Source organism: Scyliorhinus torazame, chromosome 2 (assembly GCF_047496885.1).
Source record: "Scyliorhinus torazame isolate Kashiwa2021f chromosome 2, sScyTor2.1, whole genome shotgun sequence".
Taxonomy (NCBI): domain Eukaryota; kingdom Metazoa; phylum Chordata; class Chondrichthyes; order Carcharhiniformes; family Scyliorhinidae; genus Scyliorhinus; species Scyliorhinus torazame.
The window spans coordinates 396,381,560-396,408,873 of record NC_092708.1 but is presented as its reverse complement, the minus strand read 5'-3'; the positions used below and the strand labels follow the sequence as shown (position 1 = coordinate 396,408,873).

The window sequence follows — 27,314 nt, the reverse complement described above, 5'->3', positions numbered from 1 at the left end:
CCTCGCCATCCTTTCCTCTACATCCCTCGGAAGATGAGTCCCCATCTAGCATCCTCTCCGCCACCCTAATACTGCTCTTGACTAGCAGCGCCACACCTCCCCCTCTTTTGCCTCCTTCTCTGAGCTTACTAAAACACCTAAACACCTAAACACCTGAAGACTCGCACATCCAGACATAGGAACAGCTTTGTTATAACCTGCCTACTTACGATTGGCTGGGGACTAATGACTATCCCACAATCCTGTGGGAGTATGAACTTCCCCAATGAGGGGGGCGGAGAAACTCCTACTATAAATAAGCTGGCCAGTTCAGGAACCAGCAGGAAGGAGAAAATAGCAAGGGAAGTTACTGCTACTGTTATGTATAGATTGTTATAGTAAATAAATGTTATTACTTTGTATCCTTAAAACTCGTGCTGGATTCTTCGGGGCCTTTACAAAACTGGCGACGAAGGTTAAAGTGAATAGCTGTCTACACTGCTGAAGCCACCTGCCTGGATTTTTGTTGGATACAGGTTGGAAGTTGTTTTCTATTATACCATGCCTCTGTACGGACGTTTGGATGTTTTTGATGCTGCGCTGGAAAGCTGGAACCAGTACACACAACGGATGCGTTACTATTTCCGGGCAAACAATATCACCGAAAACGAGCGCCAGGTGGTCATATTGCTCACCGCCTGCGGCCCGCATACGTTTGGGGTGATTAGGAGCCATACGTACCCAGCTGCGCCGGACACCAAAACGTTTGACGAACTTGTGAATATAGTGGGGCAACACTTTAACCCAACCCCGTCCACGATAGTCCAGCGTTACCGGTTTAATGCCGCTGAGAGGACCCCTGGAGAATCCCTTGCCGATTTTGTTTATCCAGGCTACGCGGAATACTGTGACTATGGTGAGACCTTGTCAGAAATGTTACGCAACCGTTTGGTTTGCGGTATTAACAATGCAGCCACCCAGAGAAAGTTGTTAGCGGAGCCAACATTGACTTTTCAACAGGCGATACAAATAGTCTTGTCCCGAGAGAGCGCAGAGCGAGGAGTACAGGAGCTACAGGGAATGGAAGTGCATGCCTTGGGGCGCAACCCTTTCCGCCCAAAAACGTCCCCCCGCACTCCTGCGGTACCTTGGGTGAGGCAACGTCCGGACCGACGCCAGTGGCCATCGGACATTCCTCCCCGAAGGGAGCCTTCTCCAGAGCCAATGGATGAGGAGCCATGTCCTTGTCAGACTTGTAGGCGCCGACCCCGTCGCGGACGGCGGTCCTGGGGACGCCAGAGGCGCCATCGTTCCGACCGAAACTGGGACCAGCCCAGGGGCCGTAACTGGGACCAGCCCAGAGGCCGTACCTTCCATGTGGATGAACCTGCGGCGACCACTCCTGAGGACGTGGAGACGGAGGACGACTGCCTGCAGCTGCATTGTGTGGCAGCTCCCCGTGTGGCCCCCATTAAGGTGACAGTACGGGTCAATGGCCACCCGCTGGAGATGGAGTTGGATACTGGCGCAGCGGTCTCCGTGATCGCCCAGAGGACATTCGACCGCATCAAGCAGGGTATACAGACCCTTACATTAACTGACTCACAGGCCAGGTTGGCCACCTACACGGGGGAACCACTGGACATTGCAGGAACGACAATGACCCCTGTTGTCTATGGACGCCAGGAGGGGCGTTTCCCACTTATCGTAGTGCGTGGCCATGGGCCCAGCCTGTTGGGTCGGGACTGGTTGTGCCATTTGCGGTTGCAATGGCAGCACATCCTCCAAACAGTTTCTGGAGGGTTGACTGAGGTGCTAGGACGATACCCAGAGGTATTCCAGCCTGGTTTGGGGAAAATAAAAGGGGCCGTAGCCCGTATCCAAGTTGAACCAGGAGCCACGCCGCGCTATTTCCGGGCGCGCCCAGTGCCTGACGCCTTGCTCGAGAAGGTAGAAGGGGAGCTCACTCGTTTGGAGAGTTTGGGTATTATCAGGCCCGTCCGTTTTGCTGACTGGGCAGCACCAATTGTACCAGTAATGAAGCCAGATGCCACAGTTCGCTTGTGTGGCGACTATAAACTTACAGTGAATACAGTTTCCCGACTCGACCGATATCCAATGCCTCGCATAGAGGATCTCTACGCGAAACTTGCAGGTGGACTCTCATTCACAAAATTAGATATGAGTCACGCCTACCTGCAGTTGGAGCTGGACCCTGCCTCCCGACCATGTGTAACAATGAATACACACCGGGGCCTGTACGTATATACACGGTTGCCCTTTGGAGTATCCTCTGCCTGCGCAATTTTTCAGCGTGTTATGGAGGGCATTTTGAGAGGTTTACCACGTGTGGCTGTCTACCTAGATGACGTGTTGATTACAGGGACGTCGGAGCAAGAACATTTGGAAAATCTGGAGGCTGTCCTTAGACGCCTTTCGGAGGCTGGAGTCCGTTTACGTCGCACAAAGTGCGTATTTCAGGCAAAAGAAGTAGTCTACCTAGGTTATCGGGTGGACCGCGAGGGTCTGCACCCCATCGCAGAGAAGGTGCATGCAATTCAACATGCCCCCACCCCGACTGACACTTCGCATCTTCGTTCTTTTCTCGGTCTCGTAAACTATTACGGGAAGTTCCTCCCCAATCTGGCAACTACGCTGGCCCCCTTACACCTGCTGCTAAAGAAAAATCACACCTGGGTTTGGGGTCAGCCGCAAGAAACCGCTTTCCGGCGGGTAAAGCAACAATTGTCGTCGTCTGGGTTACTGACCCCCTATGATCCGGGAAAGCCTTTGCTCGTCACATGTGATGCATCCCCGTATGGTATTGGGGCCGTCCTGTCCCACAAGATGGAGAACGGGGCCGAGCGACCGATAGCTTTCGCCTCCCGCACATTGACTGCAGTGGAGAAAAAGTACGCGCAGATCGAGAAGGAGGGCCTGGCAGTGGTTTTCGCGGTGAAACGCTTCCACCAGTATGTGTACGGCCGCCATTTCACTATCGTGACTGATCATAAGCCCCTGCTGGGACTCTTCAGAGAGGATAAACCAATACCGCCCATTGCTTCTGCACGGATCCAGGGCTGGGCTTTGTTGCTTGCTGCATATGAGTATTCTCTGGAGCACAAACCAGGAACGCAGATAGCAAATGCCGACGCACTGAGCCGATTGCCTTTATCGACCGGCCCCATGTCGACCCCCACGACCGGTGAGGTGGTTGCAACCCTAAATTTTATGGACACGTTGCCTGTCACGGCATCACAGATCCGTGAGTGGACCCAGACGGAGCCAGTCCTGTCAAAGGTTCGGCACATAGTCCTGTATGGTGGGCAGCATAGACAGCTCCCAGGCGAGTTGCGGGCATTTTCCTCCAAGCTGTCAGAGTTCAGCGTGGAAGACGGCATCCTCTTGTGGGGGACGCGTGTGATTGTCCCGGAAAAAGGCCAGGAGCTGATATTATCAGACTTGCACAATGGGCATCCAGGCGTGACCAAGATGAAAATGTTGGCCCAGAGTTATGTCTGGTGGCCAGGCCTCGACACCGACATTGAGAAGGTGGCCCAAAACTGCTCCATTTGCCAGGAGCATCAGAAGCTTCCGCCGGCCGCGCCCCTACATCACTGGGAATGGCCAGGGCGGCCTTGGGCACGCTTGCATGCAGATTTCGCAGGCCCTTTTCAGGGATCCATGTTCCTTCTACTAATTGACGCCCAGTCCAAATGGCTGGAGGTGCATAAGATGCAGGGGACAACGTCCTGCGCAACAATTGAAAAGATGCGTTTATCGTTTAGTACGCATGGCCTCCCCGAGGTGCTGGTCACGGATAATGGCACTCCATTCACGAGTGAGGAGTTTGCTAGGTTTACAAAGATGAACGGCATCCGCCATATCCGCACTGCCCCTTACCACCCGGCTTCAAATGGGTTGGCAGAGCGTGCAGTGCAGACATTCAAAAGAGGCCTAAAGAAGCAGTCTTCCGGATCAATGGACACGAGACTGGCTCGCTTTTTGTTTACGTACAGGACCACCCCCCCCCCCCCCCCAATGCAGTGACTGGGGTAGCTCCCGCAAAACTCCTAATGGGCCGGAGACTCCGCACCCGCCTTAGTATGGTTTTCCCGGGCATTGGCGCAAAAGTACGCCGCACACAAGAACGGCAGGGACAGGGATTGTCTCGGCATCGTCCGATTCGGCAAACGGGCCCTATAATCTTACCAAGTGCAAGCCCAGGGTCGTCTCCAGCGAAAACATGTAGACCACGTCCTGTCCAGAAGATCATCCCCTCAAAAGATTCCCCGCCCCCGGAGCTCATTTCAACAGCCGCAAAGACCAGAGACAAGGGAAGGTAGTCGTCAAAATCTTCCACTGGTGCCTCACTCGAAGCCTGCGCAGGTCGTTACGGGACCAAATGGAGATAGAGACGCTGACATGACGGAGGCAGCAGACTCTGACTCCGAGATGGAGACACAGGATGCATCAGAGGGGGAATCCTTGGGTCCACGGGCCGTGGATGTACAACCGTGCCGTTCATCACGGAAGCGCCGGTCTCCGTCTCGTTACACGCCTCCTGATCCAGCGCCGCGTGCAAATGGCGTCCGGCCTGCGGCCAAACGAGTCCGACACCTTCCTTCACCAGGGTCTTCGGTGGATTCCTTGGACTTTGGGAGGGAGGGATGTTATAACCTGCCTACTTACGATTGGCTGGGGACTAATGACTATCCCACAATCCTGTGGGAGTATGAACTTCCCCAATGAGGGGGGCGGAGAAACTCCTAGTATAAATAAGCTGGCCAGTTCAGGAACCAGCAGGAAGGAGAAAGTAGCAAGGGAAGTTCCTGCTACTGTTATGTATATATTGTTATAGTAAATAAATGTTATTACTTTGTATCCTTAAAACTCGTGCTGGATTCTTCGTGGCCCTTACAAAAAGCTTCTTCCCCACAGCTACAAGACTCCTCAACGACTCCCCCTTGGACTGTAAGAACACTATTCACAACGCCCTATGCTGCTCTTGTTTGGCCTTGTTCTGCACTGTAACCAATGACGATTTGTCGAGGTTTGCATGCTGCTGCCACAGGGACAACGCAATCTCTCCAAATCTGCTGCAAAAAAAATCACCATTTATGTAAATAAATGTAAATCTGCCCACAGAGCCAGAGGCCGCTCTGCCCATTGGTGCTGCTGCTGGCTCAACCTGAGAGTCTGCTGCAACCTGGAGACAGGGCCTGGGGAGGGAGGGGTCTGGGGAGGGGAGGGACCTGGGCTTGTGGAGGGGCTGGGCCAGGGGCGGGGCCTGGGGAGGGGGCGGGGCTTGTGGAGGGGCTGGGCCAGGGGCGGGGCCTGGAGAGGACAGGGCCTGGGGTGGGGTGGGGCGGAGCCTGAGGGACCGGGAGGGGGCGGGGCTTGTGGAGGGGCTGGGCCAGGGGCGGGGCTGGGCCAGGGGCGGAGCCTGAGAGTTGGGATTGGGGGGGGGGGTCTCGGGCGGGGCTGCGGGTTGCACGCGGATTACACGTTGCCGGGGGGGCGGGGTTAGCCGCTGGGCGCGGGATTGGCAGAGATGGGTGGGCGGGGAAAGACGGTGGCGCGGGGATTGGCGGAAATCCGGGTGGGCGGGGATAGACGGTGGGCGCGGGGATTGGCGGAGAGCCGGGTGGGCGGTGTTAGCCGCTGGGCACGGTGATTGGCGAAGAGCAGGGTGAGCGGGGTTAGCCGCTGGCGCGGGGATTGGCGGAGAGCCGGGTGGGCGGGGTTAGTCGCTGGGCGCGGGGATTGTTCGAGAGCCGGGTGGGCGGGGTTAGTCGCTGGGCGCGGGGATTGTTCGAGAGCCGGGTGGGCGGGGTTAGTCGCTGGGCGCGGGGATTGGCGGAGAGTTGGGTGGGCGGGGTTAGTCGCTGGGCGCGGGGATTGGCGGAGAGTTGGGTGGGCGGGGTTAGTCGCTGGGCGCGGGGATTGGCGGAGAGCCGGGTGGGCGGGGTTGGTCTCTGGGCGCGGGGATTGGCGGAGAGCCGGGTGGGCGGGGTGAGTGCGCGAGGGCGGGCTGCCTCCCTCCTCCTCCCCGCTCGGCGCTCAGTCCCAGCGGCAGCGCGGTCCCGGATGGAGGGCACGGTGCTGAGTGGCAAGGACCTGGCAGCGTGAGTGTGCACCGGGGCTGGGGCTTACTCCCCCCGTCACCCAGCGGGACTTCCCCTCAGCGGCACGTTGAGGCGGTGAAGCTGCGACTCCTCCCCGCCGGCATGGGGCGCTCGGCAGGGTCTCAGCGAGCGCGCGACTACCTGTGACAGGCCCCGGGTGTGGGTGCTGCCCGGGCGTGGGTGCTGCCCGGGTGTGGGTGCTGCCCGGGTGTGGGTGCTGCCCGGGTGTGGGTGCTGCCCGGGTGTGGGTGCTGCCCGGGTGTGGGTGCTGCCCGGGTGTGGGTGCTGCCGCCCGGCTCTGGGTGCTGCCGCCCGGCTCTGGGTGCTGCCTGGGTGTGGGTGCTGCCCATGGGTGTGGGTGCTGCCCATGGGTGTGGGTGCTGCCTGGGTGTGGGTGCTGCCCGGGTGTGGGTGCTGCCCGGGTGTGGGTGCTGCCCGGGTGTGGGTGCTGCCCGGGTGTGGGTGCTGCCCGGGTGTGGGTGCTGCCCGGGTGTGGGTGCTGCCCGGGTGTGGGTGCTGCCCGGGTGTGGGTGCTGCCCGGGTGTGGGTGCTGCCCGGGTGTGGGTGCTGCCCGGGTGTGGGTGCTGCCCGGGTGTGGGTGCTGCCCGGGTGTGGGTGCTGCCCGGGTGTGGGTGCTGCCCGGGTGTGGGTGCTGCCCGGGTGTGGGTGCTGCCCGGGCGTGGGTGCTGCCCGGGCGTGGGTGCTGCCCGGGCGTGGGTGCTGCCCGGGCGTGGGTGCTGCCCGGGCGTGGGTGCTCCATGGGGAGGTTGATGATGGGCTCAGGTCTGGCCCACAGTTAAAAGGTTGTCTGTGAGTGGTTCCATTGTCCAGATTACCCCGCAGGGTGAGGCTAGAAAAGTTCTGGTGATAAAGAGGAGGTGGGGGGAGGCACTGGTGAGAAACACTTGACATGGGTCACGTTGTGGCAACTTGGGACACGGATGGGCTCAAGCAGGTTTAAAAATGGGGGTGGAAGGTGGGTGAGTCTCAAACCCATCAGAACATACTGCTAGCTGCATGTCCATTGGAATGAAGAGCAAGGAGGCGATCAGAATGGTGGGGTGCCGTGCTGCTCTGGCAAGGGTGCTCAGCATGGCGGCACCTTCGCCTGGGGGTCACCCAGCCAGAGGTGGTGGAAGGCGTAGGGGTGCAGGATAATGCAGATGGCAATAATGGGAGATCGGGGAGACAGTCACAGCAACAATGATTGGCATTTATATAACCCTTTATAGTAAAACATCAGAAGGCATTCCACAGGGGGTATCAAACACAACCTTACACCCGAGGTGATATTTGAAAAGATGGCCAAAGCCTGGACCAGAGTGATTCAGGAAGAGAAATCCACTTCTGGGCCCAGGCAGCTGAGTTTAACCCTAAAATAAAAGCCAAATACTGCAGATGCTGGAAATGGGAAATGAAAAGCGTCACACGGCGTTCCCTCTCTCCACAACTGCTGCTTCACCTGCTGAACCTTGCCAGCATGTTGTGTCTATTATAGCTGCATTTAACAGTTTTTAGTTCGGTGACGAAGCAGCATTGACGTCCTTAGAAGTTTAGGGATTTCAAAGTCGCATTTGAACAAAGGTTCTGGGTTTGCTGATGGAGACAGAGAGCAGGCAGGGTTGACAGCAGGGCAGTGCGCCCAAGCTGCAGAAAACTCATGACTTGAACTTGCATTTGGTGATAGAATGCACTCAAAATTGAAGCCTGGGTGGGGGGTGCGGAAGGGCAATGGGATGCGAAGGAGCACAGCAAAGTACCTCGTCTGAACTGCCACCTTTTCATCTCGGATCTGCTAACAAGAGACTCCATGGTGCACATCTGGTGAGTCTCCCTTCAGTGGACAACCAGCACCTTCACATTGAAACGTGTCAGCCCCATTCTCAGAAGTGTCTACCATACAGGCATGCTTTGAAACCAAGTCAAATTTAACCACGGTTAAATTACAAGAAGTGATCTCACAAACTAGGGCTGTATTATCTGGAATTTCGATGGCGAAGGTGTGATTTGATCAAACTTTTCAAGATATTTAAGGGACATAAAAGGGGGGGGGGAATTGGATTGGTTTATTGTCACGTGTATTTTTCTGCGAGCAGCTCAACAGATTTAGTACATGAAAATAAAAATAAAATACATAACAGGGCAACACAAGGTCCACAATGTAAATACATAGACACCAGCATCAGGTCAAGCATGTAGGGGTGTAGTATTAATCAGTTCAGTCCATAAGGTCAATCAGGAGTCTGGTGACAGAGGGGAAGAAGCTGTTTTTGAGTCTGTTCATGAATATTCTCAAACTTTTGTATCTCCTGCCCGATAGAAGAAGTTGGAAGAGTGAGTAAGCCGGGTGGGAGGGATCTTTGATTATGCTGCCCGCTTTCCCCAGGCAGCGGGAGGTGTAGATGGAGTCAATGGATGGGAGGCAGGTTTGTGTGATGGACTGGGCGGTGTTCACGACTCTCTGAAGTTTCTTGCGGTCCTGGGCAGAGCAGTTGCCATACCAGGCTGTGATGCAGCCCGATAGGATGCTTTCTATGGTGCATCTGTAAAAGTTGGTAAGAGTCAATGTGGGCATGCCGAATTTCCTGAGGAAGTATAGGTGCTGTTGTGCTTTCCTGAGAGGGAGAAACCTATTCCCACTGATTGGGGAGTCTCGGATTAGGGATATAGGCTGAACTTATCAGGGTGAAATTAGGAAACCGTTGCAGACCCAAATGGTGGGAGATGTTCATCTTTGAATTGATGCCATATCAGTTAATTTTAAAGATGAGATTGATAGATCTTTGTTAACCAAAGGTATTAATTGTTATGGGGAAAGGTGGGTATATGGAGTTAGATGACAAATCGTCTCATTGAATGGTGAAATAGGCTCAGAAAGCTAAATTATTTCCTTTTGTTTCTATGCCCCAAAGTCACCAGCTCCTAGTCTCTCCTGTTTTCTCTGTGGAGTACCGAGCAGATTTTCTAAGCGTGCAGGTTCTAAACGTGATGAGCAGGTTCTAAACGTGATCGGCAGTGTCACAAATGTCGTCAGGAGGAACTCGGCTGTTCTTTAGTGTACTCTGGGATCTTTAACATCCAGTTCGATAGGCCTCTGTTTAATTTCTCTGAAAGGCAGTTCAGTCTCCACCACACTTGCACTATATCGATATCGAGCAAATGACCCTGAGCTTTTGCTATTGCTGTACCACAGGCATGGAGTACAAAGGAGCTGCTTAAACCAGGTTAAACACACTGGCTCTTTCAGACAAAGCAGGGTAACACTTTTCTTCTGTGTCTTGTTACTGTGCACCCTCCAGCACTGTTTGCAAATCAGCAGCATTGAAATTAACACGGGCGGGGCTTGTTGAATTAAAGCGATTCTGTGGAGCGAAGTTAAGACTGCGTCGTTAGTAATGCGATTAAAAATTAACTCCGAGTCCAAATTTGCCAATGACTTGGATTATGAACGCAGAAATATTAGCCCAACCAATATCAAACCTTTTGTTCCCAGAAAAATATTATTTTTGCTGAGGATCAATTGATTAAGTGAAGAAAATGAGCAGCCCAATTCTTTCTCTTAACTCTTTATTATTGTCACAAGTAGGCTTACATTAACACTGCAACGAAGTTACTGTGAAAAGCGCCTGTTCGGGTACACAGAGGGAGAATTCAGAATGTCCAATTCACCTAACAGCACGTCTTTTGGGAGGAAACCGGGGCACCCGGAGGAAACCCACGCAGACACGGGGAGAACGTGCAGACTCCGTACAGACAGTGACCCAAGTGGAAATCGAACCCGGGACCCTAGCCCTGTGAAGCAACAGTGCCAACCACTGTGCTACCATTTCATACCACTTTGGAAGGAGGAAATTACTCTTTTAAACCAAAGTGCTCTTAGAAAACGTGTCTCCGGTAATTGATCCACCACCGAGAGTGGGCAACGTGTGTTAACGCTGACACTCCTCCTCTGCATACCAGGAATTAAATACCTCAATACCCCTAACCCTCAGCCCAGCTTGAAAGTGGTTTTTGAACCCACCACACAAGAACAAGAGCAGCCAGCCTAGCCCAAGTGACAGAATGTGCGCCTCAGTGGAAGCAGAGCAGTGGGAAGGATGGAATTGTAGTTAAACTTGAGCTCTTCCCATTGTGTGACTGACCCCGAGAGGGCTCTTGCAGGACGACAATGCTGACTGGGCCAAAAGTAACTCTCTTTCACCTCCTGATCAGCAAATGTAGATTTTGGCCCTACTCCGAGTACCTCATGGTGGGCTGACCCTCCCAGCACGATACTGATGGGAGTGCTGCACTGTCAAGAGGGACCATCTTTCAGATGGTTGCTGAACCCCACCAACCTCCTTGGTGGGTGTGAAAGATTTCATGGCACCGTTTTGAAGGAAATAAGTTCACCGTGGGGAGCCCTGGCTAATATTTCTACCGACGCCACTCAAATTGATCACATTGCTGTCTGTGGCATCTTGCTGTGCCCAATTGGGAGTCGCATTTCCAACATTAGAAAAATGTTGCTGTTTCAAAAGTAATTCATTGACTGTAAAGCACTTTTGGGATGTCACCCAGCAGTATTTTTCATATTTTCTTTTCCCCGCGGGCAGCACGGTGGCGGTGGGTTAGCACTGCTGCCTCACGGCGCCGAGGTCCCAGGTTCGATCCCGGCCCCGGATCACTATCCGTGTGGAGTTTGCACATTCTCCCCGTGTCTGCGTGGGTTTTGCCCCTACAACTCAAAGATGTGCAGGGTAGGTGGATTGGACATGCTAAATTGCCCCTTAATTGGAAAAAATGAATTGGGTAGTCTAAAATAAAAATGTATTTTCCCCGGGAACCAGTTTTGGCACCCGACCAACCTTCGTGACACGCGCCTTGTTCACCTACCTTTTCATACAAAAGGGGAGCCTGCTTTGTCCTCACGATCTCACTTGTATCTGGTTCAAAGGAGGAGAGGGCGATGCGTATTAACAGCTGCAGGCTTCAGCCAGTTCCTTTGTGCTGTCTTCATCTTTAGAAAATGGAAAATCCAACCTCGCACATGCAGGTTGTTCTGAAGGGCAATAGCAACAAAATGCTTGTTTTACTCAGCACTGGATACTCCTGGAAGAAGCTACTCCAAAATGCTGACAACCTCTTGGATTTTTTGGCATGTTTTTAATATGGTATCATGGTCAGCTACAGCAGCGTAGTCTTTTCACTTGGAGTCAGCGGTAAGTTAATAACTGACTCTGGGCTCTCAACCTCAAAAATACTTTTTCATCCATCATTTCTTTTTCGGATTCTGAAACTTCTCTCATTTGCCAGTCCTTCCCTGCATATAGCGCACATGGGCTTTGCCTCTTTATTTGCATTGTCACAATTGACAAAACTATAACTCAAGAAATCTTCTTTGTTCTGAGTTTTTTTTTCAGGGCTGTTAACCAGAAGCCCTGGCGCTCTTAACGCCAGCACTGCTCTGTCCTGTCCTGGACTCTCCTGGGCAGCTCTCTCCAGATTCTGTTGTGAGATCCTATCCAATAGATAAATTGTCTATTTGAGTCTCTGGCAATCTCTTACTTTAAACAAAAAAAAACATTGATCTTCACAATTAATTTCCCTTGCTTGCCAACAGCTGCAAAATCGAAGCAACTCTGCTCTCTACTTTGAGGGCAAAGACACGTCCCTGGTCGGCACTTCACATCAATTCACGTGACCCTGCTGCCACTTCTGGCTGGAACTGGCTATTTACTAAATTAGTAAGAAATTAAATGAGACCTTTAGACAGATATGGCAGCAGGTGGTGCAAACACTGCAGTAACTGAAGAAATTATTCAAAATGTTCAACTAAAAAATATTTCATTAACAAAATATATTCTAATCAACGTCCTGGGGGTTATCATTGATCAGAAACTAAACTGCACTAGCCACATTTTAATACTGTGGTTACTAGGGCAGGTCAGAGGCTGGGAATCCTACGACGAGTAACTCACCTAACCCCACAAAGCCTGTCCACCATCTACAATGAACAAGTCGGGAGTGTAATGGAATACTCTCCACTTGCCTGGATGAGCGCAGCTCCAACCACACTCAAGAAGCTCAACATCCAGGATAAAGCAGCCCCACTGTTTGCCCACCCTTCCACAAACATTCAAACCCTCCACCATCGACCAACAGTAGCAGCCGTGTGTACCATCTACAAGAGGCATTGCAGTAGCTCAGTAAGGTTACTTAGCCAGCACTTTCCAAACCCACGACCACTACCATCTAGAAGGACAAGAGCAGCAGATACCTGGGGAACCCCACCACCTGGAGGTTCCCCTCCGAGTCACTCACCACCCTGACTGGGAAATATATCGCCGTTCCTTCACTGTCGCTGGGGCAACATCCTGAAACTCTCCCTAACAGCACAGTGGGTGTACCTACACCTCGAGGACTGCAGCGGTTCAAGAAGGCAGCTCACCCCCACCTTCTGAAGGGCAACTAGGGATGGCCAATCAGTGCTGGCCTAACCAGCGACGCCCACATCCTGGAAATGAATTTTCTTTTAAAATTCCCTTAACCAGCAACATCTCAGCAAGAAATACTCACCTGTGGATTACTCAAGAAGTTAAAGTTTTGATTAAAAGTATTAGATTGAAAGATGAGCTATATAACTCAAAGAATTGAAATAAGTCTGCGGATTGGGAATGAGTTAGAAAATACCAAAGAGCAACTAAAAAGTTGATAAAATTAGCATTTTTTGCTTCCAACTACTGATCTGATTTCTGGATCCAACTAAAGGTGGGTTGAGTGTGAGGGAGTGGGGTTTATATTAGTCATGTGTTATCACTGTACGGGGTACGGGTCAGTAGCAAATGAGGAACCATACAGATTTAAATACAGGACTCTGTTTGCTGTTAGTTAAGCTCTGTGAGTTAGCAGCCCTGCAGAGATGTTGAGTAAAGCCAGACAGCCGCACTTCCATTGGGCCACAAGTTGTTTGGTTGCTAAAATTTTACTCGTGGCCTGGGGATTATTGCTTACGGCGTGTTAAACTCACCTGACTTGTGCTCAACGGAGTATGGTGTGACTTTACTTTGTCTCTCAAAGTCTCCAACTCTCCTGCGGACAGGGAATTAAATCATTCAAGTTGCACTGTGTGTGCGCACGAGTGTCTCTCTCTCTCTCTGCCCTTGCATGTGTCTATGTCATTGTGTGTTGATTACAGTCAGGGGAGACGTCATGGTGCTTTGTCTTTGTTTGAAGTTTACCTGTCACGTTAGTGCAATGGGTGCTTGGCAATGGGGGTGAATCTCAGTAAAGTCTACCCCAGAGCATTGCTCGTGCAGAATTGCTGCACACTGAAATCATAACGGCCCACGGCAGCTCACAGGTTTTTTTTTAATAGGATGACCTTGAGTTGGTCCGTGATGTGCAGGGGATTGGGAGAAGTGGTGAAATAGACTCGAACTTCAGAGAGACTTTGAGAGACGGAATATCTACTCTATACGGGGTGGGGGGGGTGGGTGCTCAACACAGTCCACCCTTTGTTAGCCTGGAATTTAATTATCATTGTCACATGACGATTCTTCTAAAATTACATCAGCAAATTTAATTATAAATTTGTTCTTTTCAGATCACGAGTGTGGTCACGTTTTCGGAACTTTCCATTTCATTTGCAAGCATTTAATATTGCTCACTTAAAAAAAAAATCCTTGGTCTTTTCCCTCCTGCAAAGACCGTGGTCCCCACACAGCCTTTCTCTCCCTCCTGGGTTTTCTCCCTGCTGGTCCGATAGACATTGTGCTGGGTTGCATTTTCGCGACAGTTCATCCGTGTGTGTGAGCATTGCACACGAGAATGCAGATCGAGCAAGCAGGCCCTGATAGAGCTCAATCAGCACAAAGTTAGGCAGGAATCAAACTCCTGCAGTGAGCTGATTGCTACCAGAGTGGTGAATTGAAAGGTGGAGTTGTATTGCATCTTTAATAAAAAAAACAAAGACCTTTATTGATGTAGCGCCTTCCACGGCCGGAAGACATCCCAAAGCACCTTGCAACCAACAAAGCATTTATGAAGCAATGCCGCTGTTGTAATGTAGGAAACGCAGCAAGATCCCACAAACAGCAATGTGACGACGGTACAGACCGAGATAAGTACTGCCCAGGTTTCTGGGGATAACACCCCTGCTCGTCAAATTCTGCACCCTGATGTTTTGCATGAAGCGTGGACGGCAGACAGAGCCACAGTTGACAGCGTGGGGCCCCCTGCAGTCGCTGAATGTTTCGAGTCAGCATGTCTGTACATGAGCACTAAGATCAAGTGTAGTATCTGCTCTGCCTTTTGGCTCAGATCTGGTATGTCTCTTGTGGTGACCATGAATTGGATTCAATTTGAATTGGTTTTTGGAGCAGGCAAGTAGCTGGATTAGGGCTTCGCCCCTGTCCACCTCGGTTTGATGTCTAATAATAATAATAATCGTTATTAGTGTCACAGGTAGGCTTACATTAACAATGAAGTTACTGTTAAAAGTGCCTTTTCACCACACTCCGGCACCTGTTCGGGTACACAGAGGGAGAATTCAGAATGTCCAACTCACCTAACAAGCACGTCTTTCAATACTTGTGGGAGGAAACCGGAGCACCCGGAGGAAACCCACGCAGACACGGGGGAACGTGCAGATTCCGCACAGACAGTGACCCAAGTGGGAATCGAACCTGGGACCCTGGCGTTGTGGGGAACAATGCTAACCACTGTGCTACAGTACTTACCACTAAAAGGTGCAGTAGTGCAGCACTCCCTCAGTACTGCCCTGGAGTGTCGGCCTAGATTTGTGTGCTCGAGCCCTGGACGTGGGATTTGAACCCGGAACCATGTGCTTTGAGATGCGAGTGCTACTGATGGAGTAACGTCTGACACACGCTAAACAGATTGGGCTGAATTCTCCGTTGGCGGGATCCTCTGTTCCACCGTCAGCGCCCCCCCCCCCCGTCCGCGGGTTCCCCGGCAGCGTGTTCCACCGTCAGCGCCCCCCCCCGTCCGCGGGTTTCCCAGCAGCGTGTTCCACCGTCAGCGCCCCCCCCCCGTCCGCGGGTTTCCCAGGCAGCGTGTTCCACCGTCAGCGCCCCCCCCCCCCCCCGTCCGCGGGTTTCCCAGCAGCGTGTTCCACCGTCAGCGCCCCCCCCCCCCCCCGTCCGCGGGTTCCCCGGCAGCGTGTTCCACCGTCAGCGCCCCCACCCCGTCCGCGGGTTTCCCAGCAGCGTGTTCCACCGTCAGCGCCCCCCCCCCGTCCGCGGGTTTCCCAGCAGCGTGTTCCACCGTCAGCCCCCCCCCCCCCGTCCGCGGGTTTCCCAGCAGCGTGTTCCACCGTCAGCGCCCCCCCCCCCCCCCGTCCGCGGGTTCCCCGGCAGCGTGTTCCACCGTCAGCGCACCCCCGTCCGCGGGTTCCCCGGCAGCGTGTTCCACCGTCAGCGCCCCCCCGTCTGCGGGTTTCCCGGCAGCGCACCCCCCGTCCGCGGGTTTCCCGGCAGCGCAACCCCCGTCCGCGGGTTTCCCAGCAGCGTGTTCCACCGTCAGCGCCCCCCCCCCCCCCCGTCCGCGGGTTCCCCGGCAGCGTGTTCCACCGTCAGCGCACCCCCGTCCGCGGGTTCCCCGGCAGCGTGTTCCACCGTCAGCGCCCCCCCGTCTGCGGGTTTCCCGGCAGCGCACCCCCCGTCCGCGGGTTTCCCGGCAGCGCAACCCCCGTCCGCGGGTTTCCCAGCAGCGTGTTCCACCGTCAGCGCCCCCCACCCGTCCGCGGGTTTCCCAGCAGCGTGTTCCACCGTCAGCGCACCCCCGTCCGCGGGTTCCCCGGCAGCGTGTTCCACCGTCAGCACCCCCCCCCCCGCCCGCGGGTTCCCCGGCAGCGTGTTCCACCGTCAGCGCACCCCCCGTCCGCGGGTTTCCCAGCAGTGTGTTCCACCGTCAGCACCCCCCCCCCCGTCCGCGGGTTCCCCGGCAGCGTGTTCCACCGTCAGCGCACACCCGCCCGCGGGTTCCCCCGGCAGCGTGTTCCACCGTCAGCGCACACCCATCCGCGGGTTTCCCAGCAGCGTGTTCCACCGTCAGCGCCCCCCCCCCGTCAGCGCACCCCCGGCAGCGTGTTCCACCGTCAGCGCACCCCCGTCCGCGGGTTTCCCAGGCAGCGTGTTCCACCGTCAGCGCCCCCCCCGTCCGCGGGTTCCCCGGCAGCGTGTTCCACCGTCAGCGCACCCCCCGTCCGCGGGTTTCCCCGGCAGCGTGTTCCACCGTCAGCGCCCCCCCCGTCCGCGGGTTCCCCGGCAGCGTGTTCCACCGTCAGCGCCCCCCCCCCGTCCGCGGGTTCCCCGGCAGCGTGTTCCACCGTCAGCGCCCTCCCCGGCAGCGTGTTCCACCGTCAGCGCCCCCCCGGCAGCGTGTTCCACCGTCTGCGCCCCCCCCCCGTCCGCGGGTTCCCCGGCAGCGTGTTCCACCGTCAGCGCCCCCCCCCCCCCCCCCGTCCGCGGGTTCCCCGGCAGCGTGTTCCACCGTCTGCGCCCCCCCCGTCCGCGGGTTCCCCGGCAGCGTGTTCCACCGTCTGCGCCCCCCCCCCGTCCGCGGGTTCCCCGGCAGCTTGTTCCACCGTCTGCGCCCCCCCCCCGTCCGCGGGTTCCCCGGCAGCGTGTTCCACCGTCTGCGCCCCCCCCCGTCCGCGGGTTCCCCGGCAGCGTGTTCCACCGTCTGCGCCCCCCCCCCGTCCGCGGGTTCCCCGGCAGCGTGTTCCACCGTCTGCGCCCCCCCCCCCCGTCCGCGGGTTACCCGGCAGCGTGTTCCACCGTCAGCGCCCCCCCCCGTCCGCGGGTTACCCGGCAGCGTGTTCCACCGTCAGCGCACCCCCCCGTCCGCGGGTTCCCCGGCAGCGTGTTCCACCGTCAGCGCACACCCGTCCGCGGGTTTCCCAGCAGCGTGTTCCACCGTCAGCGCCCCCCCGTCCGCGGGTTCCCCGGCAGCGTGTTCCACCGTCAGCGCACCCCCCGTCCGCGGGTTCCCCGGCAGCGTGTTCCACCGTCAGCGCACACCCGTCCGCGGGTTACCCGGCAGCATGTTCCACCGTCAGCGCCCCCCCCGTCCGCGGGTTCCCCGGCAGCGTGTTCCACCGTCAGCGCACACCCGTCCGCGGGTTTCCCGGCAGCGTGTTCCACCGTCAGCGCACCCCCCGTCCGCGGGTTCCCCGGCAGCGTGTTCCACCGTCAGCGCACCCCCCCGTCCGCGGGTTTCCCGGCAGCGTGTTCCACCGTCAGCGCACACCCGTCCGCGGGTTCCCCGGCAGCGTGTTCCACCGTCAGCGCACACCCGTCCGCGGGTTTCCCAGCAGCGTGTTCCACCGGCAGCACACCCCCGTCCGCGTTCCCCGGCAGCGTGTTCCACCGTCAGCGCACACCCGTCCGCGTTCCCCGGCAGCGTGTTCCACCGTCAGCGCACCCCCGTCCGCGGGTTCCACCGTCAGCGCACCTCTGCCTGCGAGTTTCCCGGCAGCGTGTTCCACCGTCAGCGCACCCCCCGTCCGCGGGTTTCCCATCAGCATGTTCCACCGTCAGCGCACCCCTGCCTGCGGATTTCCCGGCAGTGTGGAGTGGAAACGGAGCAACCCGTTGCCGGTGAGGGCGCGACGCCCGGGAAAAACACGGCTGGCGGACCGGAGAATTCTGCCCATTATCTCTCCCTTTAGAGAAAGGGTTGTGAAACTCTCTCCCTTATGTTTCCCTTTGCCTCTTCCATCTAAAGTGGCCCTGACCAGAGATGTTTGTTTTATTGCTAGCCTGTTAAAGTTCAACCCATAAGGACAGTTGCAATAGAGGAATTTGGACCTAGCCCTGGCTGGGTGGCCTTGATTCTGCAAAAGCTTCATTAAAAGACATAAAGTAATCTTAAAACGTACAGGCTTTTGACTTCTACTGAAGTGCTGCTTGTATTCTAATCAATGGTGCGATAAGCTACTGAAGGATTTGTGTGGGAGGGGAGTGGGGGGACACAAGGAGAGGAATACATCTGCAAATTGTTACTGAATTCACAGGCAATGACCAAGCAAACAACTCAATGCTGTTCCAACAAGCTCCATAGTCCAGTGCGCTCCGCTCTTCAAACTGAATATTGGCACATTGCGCCGTTCTTCTCCTGGTGTCATTCTCTGTGTTTCCATTGGAAATGCACAGGGGAACTCTCTCTCTCTCTCTCGCTGCCCACCGTGGCTGGCACTCCAGGCTGGCTGACCTACTTTGCTACCCAGTAAATCCATTGAGGAATGTGGGTGTAGCGAGGACAGTAGCCAGTGTTCTGTCCGGTGCTAAAACCTCATCGTGAGTAACCGCAGTGTCTGTCCAAGAGTTTTATTTTGCATTGAGAGAGGTCCAGTGAACAAGTGAGTGATCCCCATCTTCCTGTCCACAGACAAGTCAGGGAGCGATTGAAGAATGAAGTGATTCAGATGAAGGAACAGGCTCCTGACTTCCGGCCGGGACTGGCTATTCTGCAGGTGAGTGTCAAATGTCGATTACTTGGAGAGAAACGGTTTGACTCTCGTCCATTTCGCTATTGCAGATACGTAACGAATTGGTGTGAGTCAGCAGGTAATAAATCGAATTGAATGTTGGCATTTCTAGCTAAGGAAGTTAAGTTAAGTTCAGGAAGAAAGTTAAGGAAGTGTTGTTGCAACTGTACAAGGTGAGACCGCACCTGGAGTATTGCGCACAGTTTTGGTCCCCTTTTTTGAGGAAAGATGTAGTGACATTGGAGGCAGTGCAGAGGAGGTTCACTAGATTGATTCCAGAGATGAGGGGTTTGTAGTATGAAGAGAGATTGAACAGTTTAGGCCCACACTATCTAGCGTTTAGAAGAATGAGGGGAGATCTAATTGATGTATATAAGATGATAAAAGTTATGGATAAAGGAGACGTGGAGCTGATGCTTTCTCTTGTGGGGCATTCTAAAATGACAGGTCACAGTCTCAGGATAAGCGGTAGCAAATTTAAAACCGATTTGAGGAGAAACTATGTTGTGAATCTGTGGAATTCGCTACCCCAGAGTGCGGTGGATGCTGGGACAGTAAGTAAATTTAAGGAGGAGCTAGACAAACTTTTAGTAATGGGTTGAAGGGTTATGGAGAATGGGCAGGAGGCCATGATGAGATCGTATTGAATGGTGGAGCAGGCTCGAGAGGCTAAATTGCCGACTCCTGCCCCAAATTCTTATCTTCTAAGAAAGAACTATTCTGTCCAATTCCACCTTCCAGCTCTTGGTCTGTAGCCCTGTGGGCAACAGCACCTCAAACACAAATCTGGTGTTCTTGATTAATAAGGGGACCAGGGGTTATGGGGAGAAGGCAGGAGAACGGGGATGAGAAACACATCTGCCATGATCGAATGGTGGAGCAGACCCGATGGGCCGAATGGGCTAATTCTGCTCCTATATCCTTATGGTTTAGCAGGTTTGGCAGAGTACGATGGGTGTGCCACTAATTAACAGATGCTCTGTGAAACTCAAGACAGTTGCTGGCATGTCATTTGCCAGTCAAAAGCTTAACCTGAGGAAAAGGAATGGTTGGAAAAGGAGCAAAGCGTGTGTTAGTGAGAGAGGAAGCAGATGTGAGTCAACAGCATTGTGAGAAGCTGGCTGGCTGGGGACATGTTCGTGTAAAATTGATACTGAGCTCCCTATCTGCGGTGAATTGAGCTGCCCTGCCATGTCATTGGGCAGCTGGGTGGGTGTGTTCATGCTGTTTTTAATGCTGCCTGCTAGCGTTAACTTGATGCAACCCTATTTTGAATAAAGCAGTTAGCAGCGGGAGATTAACTCGGTCCTTTATTCCAGGGGAAAGAAACATGGGAAATGGGAACAGGCAATTTGACCCATCGAGCCTGCTCCGGGACTCAGCATGATCATGGGTGATGTTGCACCTCTTCTGCCACACTCCTCTCTCCACATACCCCTTGACGCCTTTAGTCTAGAAATCCATTTCCTTGAATACATTCAGTGATTGTCCTCCACAGCCTTCTGTGGCAGAGAATTCCACAGCTTCACCACCCTATTCCGAATAGGGCTCCACCACGTTAACGTGAGCAGGCAGCGTTAGAAACAGCATGAATGCACCCACACAGCTGCTCAGTGGTAGGGTAAGGCAGCTCAGTTCACCACACGGATTGCGAGCTCTGTTTAACTACCACAGTAGCATGTCCCCAGTAGCAGCTTCTCACAGTGGTGTTGACACTCTTGTGTTTAATCGCAGCAGCTTCCTCTCTCTCACTACAACGCTCTCTCCTCTTCTAGGCCCTAAATGACCTACCCTTTGTACTGAGACTGTGCCCCCCCCCCCGGTGTCCTGGACCCTTCGCAGCCAGAGGGAACATTCATTCCTGCATCCAGTCTGTCCAGCCCTAACAGAATTCCAGAGAGCACCTGTTACCAGTGAAGGATTTGCATTGATGATTGCCTCGAGCACCCCAAAGTACAACAGGCAATAAATGGCACTGCGCTATCATTATTTCCAATGTGGGTAAAATATTATCAGTTTGGAAACCCATTGCAATGAAATCTGCAAGCAGCTGTTATTTTTTTCTTTTGATTTTCCTTGAGGCAGGTGGGGGGGTGGGGAGAGGGGGGGGGGTGGGGGGTGGGGGGGTCGGTCGGTGTTGTCGAATACAGTGTGGGAATTCACCGTGAACTCTATTGGTACTGTGAATTTGCAGCTTTTTCTTTCCTGGTGCAGTTGCCTGGTTGGAACTCTGGTGGATGTTGAGTCTGGAGAAGGGTGTGTAGATCGCCCGAGTCGCATTGAGATCCAAAAAGACGAGGTGTTGGGCGTCTTGAAAAATATTACGGTGGATACGTCCCCAGGGCCGGATGGGATCTCCCCCAGAATACTGAAGGAGGCAAGAGAGGAAATTGCTGAGGCCTTGACAGAAATCTTTGGATCCTCACTGTCTTCAGGTGATGTCCCGGAGGACTGGAGCATAGCCAATGTTGTTCCTTTGTTTAAGAAGGGTAGCAAGGATAATCCAGGGAACTACAGGCCGGTGAGCCTGACGTCAGTGGTAGGGAAATTACTGGAGAGAATTCCTCGAGGCAGGAACTACTCTCATTTGGAAGCAAGTGGACGTATTAGCGAGAGGCAGCACAGTTTTGTGAAGGGGAGGTCGAGTCTCACTAACTTGATAGAGTTTTTTGAGGAGGTCACAAAGATGATTGCAGGTAGGGCGGTGGATGTTGTCAATATGGACTTCAGTAAGGCCTTTGACAAGGTCCCTCATGGCAGACTGGTATAAAAGGTGAAGTCACATGGGATCAGAGGTGAGCTGGCAAGGTGGATACAGAACTGGCTAGGTCATAGAAGGCAGAGAGTAGCAATGGAAGGATGCTTTTCTAATTGGAGGGCTGTGACCAGTGGTGTTCCACAGGGATCAGTGCTGGGACCTTTGCTCTTTGTAGTATATATAAATGATTTGGAGGAAAATGTAACTGGCCTGATTAGTAAGTTTGCAGACGACACAAAGGTTGGTGGAATTGCGGATAGCGATGAGGACTGTCACAGGATACAGCAGGATTTAGATTGTTTGGAGACTTGGGCGGAGAGATGGCAGATGGAGTTTAATCCGGACAAATGTGAGGTAATGCATTTTGGAAGGGCTAATGCAGGTAGGGAATATACAGTGAATGGTAGAACCCTCGAGTATTTTTTATTTTATTTTTTTGAAATTTTGTATTCCAAACAAATTTGTTACATTTCCAGAGAGAAAACAGGGCCTTTGCAAAGCGCCTTAACATAGTGAAAACAAACAGCGGGAAAGAATAAACATGTTAACAAAGCATTTCCCCTGTCAGCTCTGTTTGACATGCCCCATGTGTTCAACTAAACTAACGTGGCTCTAACCCCCCCCCCCCCCCCCCTCGGGTGCTGCTGCTATCGGTTTCCTGCACCACTCCCTGAGAGTCCGCAGCGACTCTCTTCCCCCAGGGGATCCCTCGACACCCCCCCCCCCCCCCCCCACCCCATGCCCCTTAAGTTTCCTCTGCTCCCATTCCCGTCTGACCCCCCTAACCTCCCTCACCCCCCGAGGCCTGACCTGCCAGGCCAGCCCCGCGCCTGGCCCTTGCCCGCCTCTCCTCCTCCTCTCCCTGGTGCCCCCTGACCTACGCTGGCCCGTGCCCTTGGCGCCTGTCTCTCCCACCCGAGCACTCGGGGCCCTCCCCCCACACACCAAGGACCCATTAACCTGATCGTATCTCCCCGTGCCCTTCCACGTCAACCCTCAAGAGTATTGACAGTCAGAGAGATCTCGGTGTACAGGTCCACAGGTCACTGAAAGGGGCAACACAGGTGGAGAAGGTAGTCAAGAAGGCATACGGCATGCTTGCCTTCATTGGCCGGGGCATTGAGTATAAGAATTGGCAAGTCATGTTGCAGCTGTATAGAACCTTAGTTAGGCCACACTTGGAGTATAGTGTTCAATTCTGGTCGCCACACTACCAGAAGGATGTGGAGGCTTTAGAGAGGGTGCAGAAGAGATTTACCAGGATGTTGCCTGGTATGGAGCGCATTAGCTATGAGGAGAGGTTGAATAAACTCTGCTCGTTTTCACTGGAACGATGGAGGTCGAAGGGCGACCTGATCGAGGTTTACAAAATTATGAGGGGCATAGTCAGAGTGGATCGTCAGAGACTTTCTCCCAGGGTTGAGGGGTCAATTACTAGGGGGCATAGGTTTAAGGTGAGAGGGGCAAGGTTTAGAGTAGATGTACGAGGCAAGTGTTTTTACACAGAGGGTAGTGGGTGCCTGGAACTCGCTACCGGAGGAGGTGGTGGAAGCAGGGACAATAGTGACATTTAAGGGGCATCTTGACAAATACATGAATAGGATGGGAATAGAGGGATACGGACCCAGGAAGTATAGAAGATTTTAGTTTAGACGGGCAGCATGGTCGGCACAGACTTGGAGGGCCGAAGGGCCTGTTCCTGTGCTGTACATTTCTTTGTTCTTTGCCTGACCAGCTAGATTGAGCCTGCCTTTACTGTGCTCATTGCTCGGGTGTGGACCAGCACAATTGGTGGGTTTGTCTCTTTGAAGTGCGATATTTAAACATTCCGGGGCGTCCACTCTCCACACTGTACAATTCCGGATCAAATGCAGTATGGTTGGGGGAAGGGGGCTCCAAATCTTAGGATGTAACAAGCAACAGACATGGGAACGTTTGTTGTATCAATCTGCTCCTGGTGTGAATCCAGTTCCTAATGGTGAAAAAGGCAGTGGCATCATCCAGTGCCATTGCCAGCCTCTTTAACGTGTGTTTTTTTTTCAGCTTCTCATTAATATCTCTCTTCCTTTCAATTCCTTCCATCTCATCACCCTCCCGCCTCCCCTTCCTTCCCCACTCTTTCTGCCTCTCTTTCACCCCCCCCCCTCATCCACCACTGTACTCTCTCCTCTTCCCTCTCTAGGTTGGGGACAGAGATGATTCGAACCTGTACATCAGTATGAAGCTTAAGGCTGCAGCTGAGGTAGGAATCTGTATCAACTCTGTTACACTGTAATCAAAGACGATTATGTGTATTTGCTGTTTATTGAAACAGGTGTCAATAATCTTCCCCTGCGTGTCTGGGTCCTTTTTTCCCCTCCTCTCTGGGTCTCGCTCCCGCACAATACAATTCCTTCTGCAAATCCAACTTTAAAAGCAGAGACGTAATAATAAACTTTTGTACAATCTTGCGTCAACCACACTTTGAGACCACCTCTGCCTGCGGTTTCCCGGCAGCGTGGTGGGGGGGCTTCAATGGGAAGAGCAGAATCCCGCGGCCAGCGAACAGCATTCTGCCTCCTACCGCCGGGAACCACGCGGCTGAGGTCTCTGACAATCCCGCCCCTGGTCTCAGTACTGTGAAAAGGATACAGAGGAACTGGAGAAAGTTCAAAAATGTGAATGACACCAGGGCTGAGAGGTTATACCATTGTGAAAGATTGAAGAGGCTGAGGCTCTTTACTCTGGAACAGAGCCAAGTTGAGGAGTGGCTGAATAGAGAGGGCAGCGTTTGATAGGGAGGTATGGTAGCACAGAGGTTAGCACTAGTGCTTCACAGCTCCAGGGCCCCAGGTTCGATTCCCGGCTTGGGTCACTGTCTGTGCGGAGTCTGCACGTTATCCCCGTGTCTGCGTGGGTTTCCTCCGGGTTCCTCCCACAAGTCCCGAAAGACGTGCTGTTAGGTGAATTGGACATTCTGAATTCTCCCTCCGTGTACACGAACAGGTGCCGGAGTGTGGTGACTAGGGGATTTTCACAGTAACTTCATTGCAGTGTTAATGTAAGCCTAATTGTGACAATAATTATTATTATTATTAGTGTGAACATTAGAAGAAAGACACCAAAACTAGAGGTCATAAAATTTAGTCACTAATAAATCTAACAGTGATTTAGAATGTGAAATTTGCTACCTCGGGTGTTTGACGGAGACACTGGTGTAGTGGTCATGTCACTGGACAAGTAATGCAGAGGCCCAGGCCTCTGGGGACATGGGTTCAAATCCCATCACAGCAGCTGGTGGAAATTGAATTAAATTAATCAATCTGGAACACAAAGCTGGTCTTGGTGATGCTGACCGTGAACCTACGGTCGTTGAAAATCCCTATTGAGGATGAAAGTTAACACTGGCCCAGCCAGCGATGGCCGCTCCCCGTGAAAGAATAAAGACAAAAATTGAGGTGAATCGCATTGGTGCGTTTAAGGGAAAGCTGGATATATACCCGAGGGAGAAAGGATTAGGTGTTTAGATTGACAGGGTGAGATGAAGTAGGATGGGAGGAGGTGTTTGTGCCGTTTAAATCGGGCACCATTTCAGCAGAATAACCCGTTTCTGCTGTTGATTTGATGGAATCTCCGATTGCTACCACTGGCTGATGTGATCGGGGTTGTATGATAGAAAGCCAGCCAGCGACGGCCAGTTTCCCCTCTCCCCTCTCCCCCAGCCTCTACTCCGTGTATTTCCAAGAGCTGAGGTTGGGTGGTGGCCACCAGGGCTACATTGAGAACAAAAGCCCAGCTCTGCTGCTCCGTGAGGCCAGTGTGTTCAGATGCTCGTGAAGGCACTACGCAGTGTTTTGAGTTTTATAATCAGTAACGTTTCACAGTTCTGTCTTGCTGTTTGTCCTGGCGTTGATACTTATTTCTCCTTGCAGATCGGGATGAATGCCAACCATGTAAGGCTGCCAAAAACTGCCACCGAAGATGAGGCAAGAATAAACTCCAACTTACTCTATCTCCAACAAATGTTTCTCTCCCCACACTCTGAGGGCACTGATTCCTGCTGGGATAGTGGGGTTCCTCATCCTTAACCACTCCTCTTTCCTCCTTCACGGTATGTGTTACAAGTGATTCCCCCCTCATGTGCGAATCCAGATGTTGAACATCAGCAGAATGTTTAACCTGGGATGCCTGGTTCCATCCTCGCTCCCAGGACCCAGGTTTGGTTTCACCCCTCCCTAATCCAGGAGGCCACACAACAAACTGGACCTCCGTGAGGATCAGCTAACTCAACACAAACTCAAGGTGGTTCTTCAGAGACAAAACTGCAGGGTCATGTTACTGAAGGGCTTAACCTGCAGCAGTCCATGTGGTGTAGGTACACCACAGTGCTGATAGGGAGGGAGTTCCCGGATTTTGACCCAGCGACATAGGGAACGGTGATATATTTCCCAGTCAGAATGATATATGACTTGGAGGGGTACTTGTAGGTGATGGTGTTCCCAGGTATCTGCTGTCCTTCTCCTCCCCAGGTGCAGCGATCACAGGCTTGGAAAGTGCTGCTGCAGGGGCCTGGGAAAGTTGTTGCAGTACTGCTTGAATACAATGCACACTGCTGACACTGTGTCTGTGGTGGGAGAGTGTGTGTTTAAGGTGGTGCACAGGATGCTGATCAAGTGAACGGTTTTGCCTAGATAGTGTTGAGCTTCTTGAGTGTTGTCGGAGCTGCACTCATCCAGGCAAGTGGAGAGTATTCCATTACACTCCTGACTTGTGCCTTGTAATGGTGGACAGGCTTTGGGGAGTCTGGAGGTGAGGGCAGTGATCCTGTTCGGCGTGTGTTTGGGAATCTATGGGGCAGCGATCCTGTTGGGGCAGCACGTTAGCACAAGTGGATAGCACAGTTGTTTCACAGCTCCAGGGTCCCAGGTTCGATTCCAGCTTGGGTCACTGTCTGTGCGGATTCTGCACATCCTTCCCGTGTCTGTGTGGGTTTCCTCCGGGTGCTCCGGTTTCCTCCCACAGTCGTAAGACGTGCAGGTTAGGTGGATTGGACATGATAAATTGCCCTTAGTGACCAAAAAAAGGTTGGATGGGGATAGGGTGGTCGGTGCAGACTCGATGGGCCGAATGGCCTCCTTCTGCACTGTATGTTCTATGTTTCCGAGGTGTTTTGCTGTGTTGACTGGATTCTGGTCCTCTTGCTAATCGGCCTGTTTTTGATATGCACAGGTGCTGAGTAACATCACCCACATTAATGAGGATCCCGCTGTGCATGGACTCATTGTTCAGCTCCCACTGGACTCCATTAACCCAATTGACGTTGAAAAAGTAACAAATGCAGTTGCCCCTGAGAAGGACGTTGATGGGTAAGGATCGAGTGGTTTTCTGTCAGTCATGAGGTGCATCCGAGGTTGTGGAATCTTCAGTGAGGGTCAGCGCGGGCCAGTGCTCGACTGGATGGCGCAGTTGATATCTGAGCTAATCAATAAAGAAGAGTTCTGGTTTGAAGGGATTAGGAAGGCATTTCTGGTACAAAACACTCCGTGTTTCTCTACAATCCTTCATGACTTAATGATGCCCCAAACAGCCAATTAAATACTTGTTCGAAATGTAGTCACTGTTGTGATGGAGGAAATGCAACAACCAATCTGCACACAAGCCCACCCCAAACTGCAGTGTGATAACGACCAGATCATCTGTGGGTTTTTTTTTATTCTCATTGATTCAGAGAAAAAATATCAGAATTCAGGATGGAATGTATTCTGTGTACCCGAGGGGCAGCCCTCGAGCACAGTGGCTAGCACAGTTGTTTCACAGCTCCAGGGTCCCAGGTTCGATTCCCGGCTTGGGTCACCGTCTGTGCGGAGTCTGCACGTTCTCCCCGTGTCTGCGTGGGATTCCTCCGGGTGCTCCGGTTTCCCCCCTCAGTCCAAAGACGTGCAGGTTAGGGGGATTGGCCGTGCTAAATTGCCCTTCG

At 53.3% G+C, this 27,314-nt stretch overlaps 1 protein-coding gene across 2 annotated transcripts in view; it reads left to right on the top strand.

The window, feature by feature from the left end:
- The first annotated feature begins 5,998 nt into the window (after window positions 1-5,998).
- The window catches only part of mthfd1b (methylenetetrahydrofolate dehydrogenase (NADP+ dependent) 1b), a 90,054-nt gene continuing 68,738 nt past the window's right edge, over window positions 5,999-27,314 (top strand). The window contains exons 1-5 of one of the 2 annotated variants that reach the window (XM_072494257.1): window positions 5,999-6,107; window positions 18,501-18,585; window positions 23,541-23,600; window positions 25,270-25,323; window positions 26,567-26,703. In XM_072494257.1, the coding sequence (XP_072350358.1) occupies window positions 6,070-6,107; window positions 18,501-18,585; window positions 23,541-23,600; window positions 25,270-25,323; window positions 26,567-26,703 (374 nt within the window). In that variant the 5' untranslated portion in view covers window positions 5,999-6,069. Of the gene's footprint in view, window positions 6,108-18,194; window positions 18,410-18,500; window positions 18,586-23,540; window positions 23,601-25,269; window positions 25,324-26,566; window positions 26,704-27,314 lie in introns of those variants that run through there. The other variant, XM_072494256.1, reaches the window with a different exon arrangement.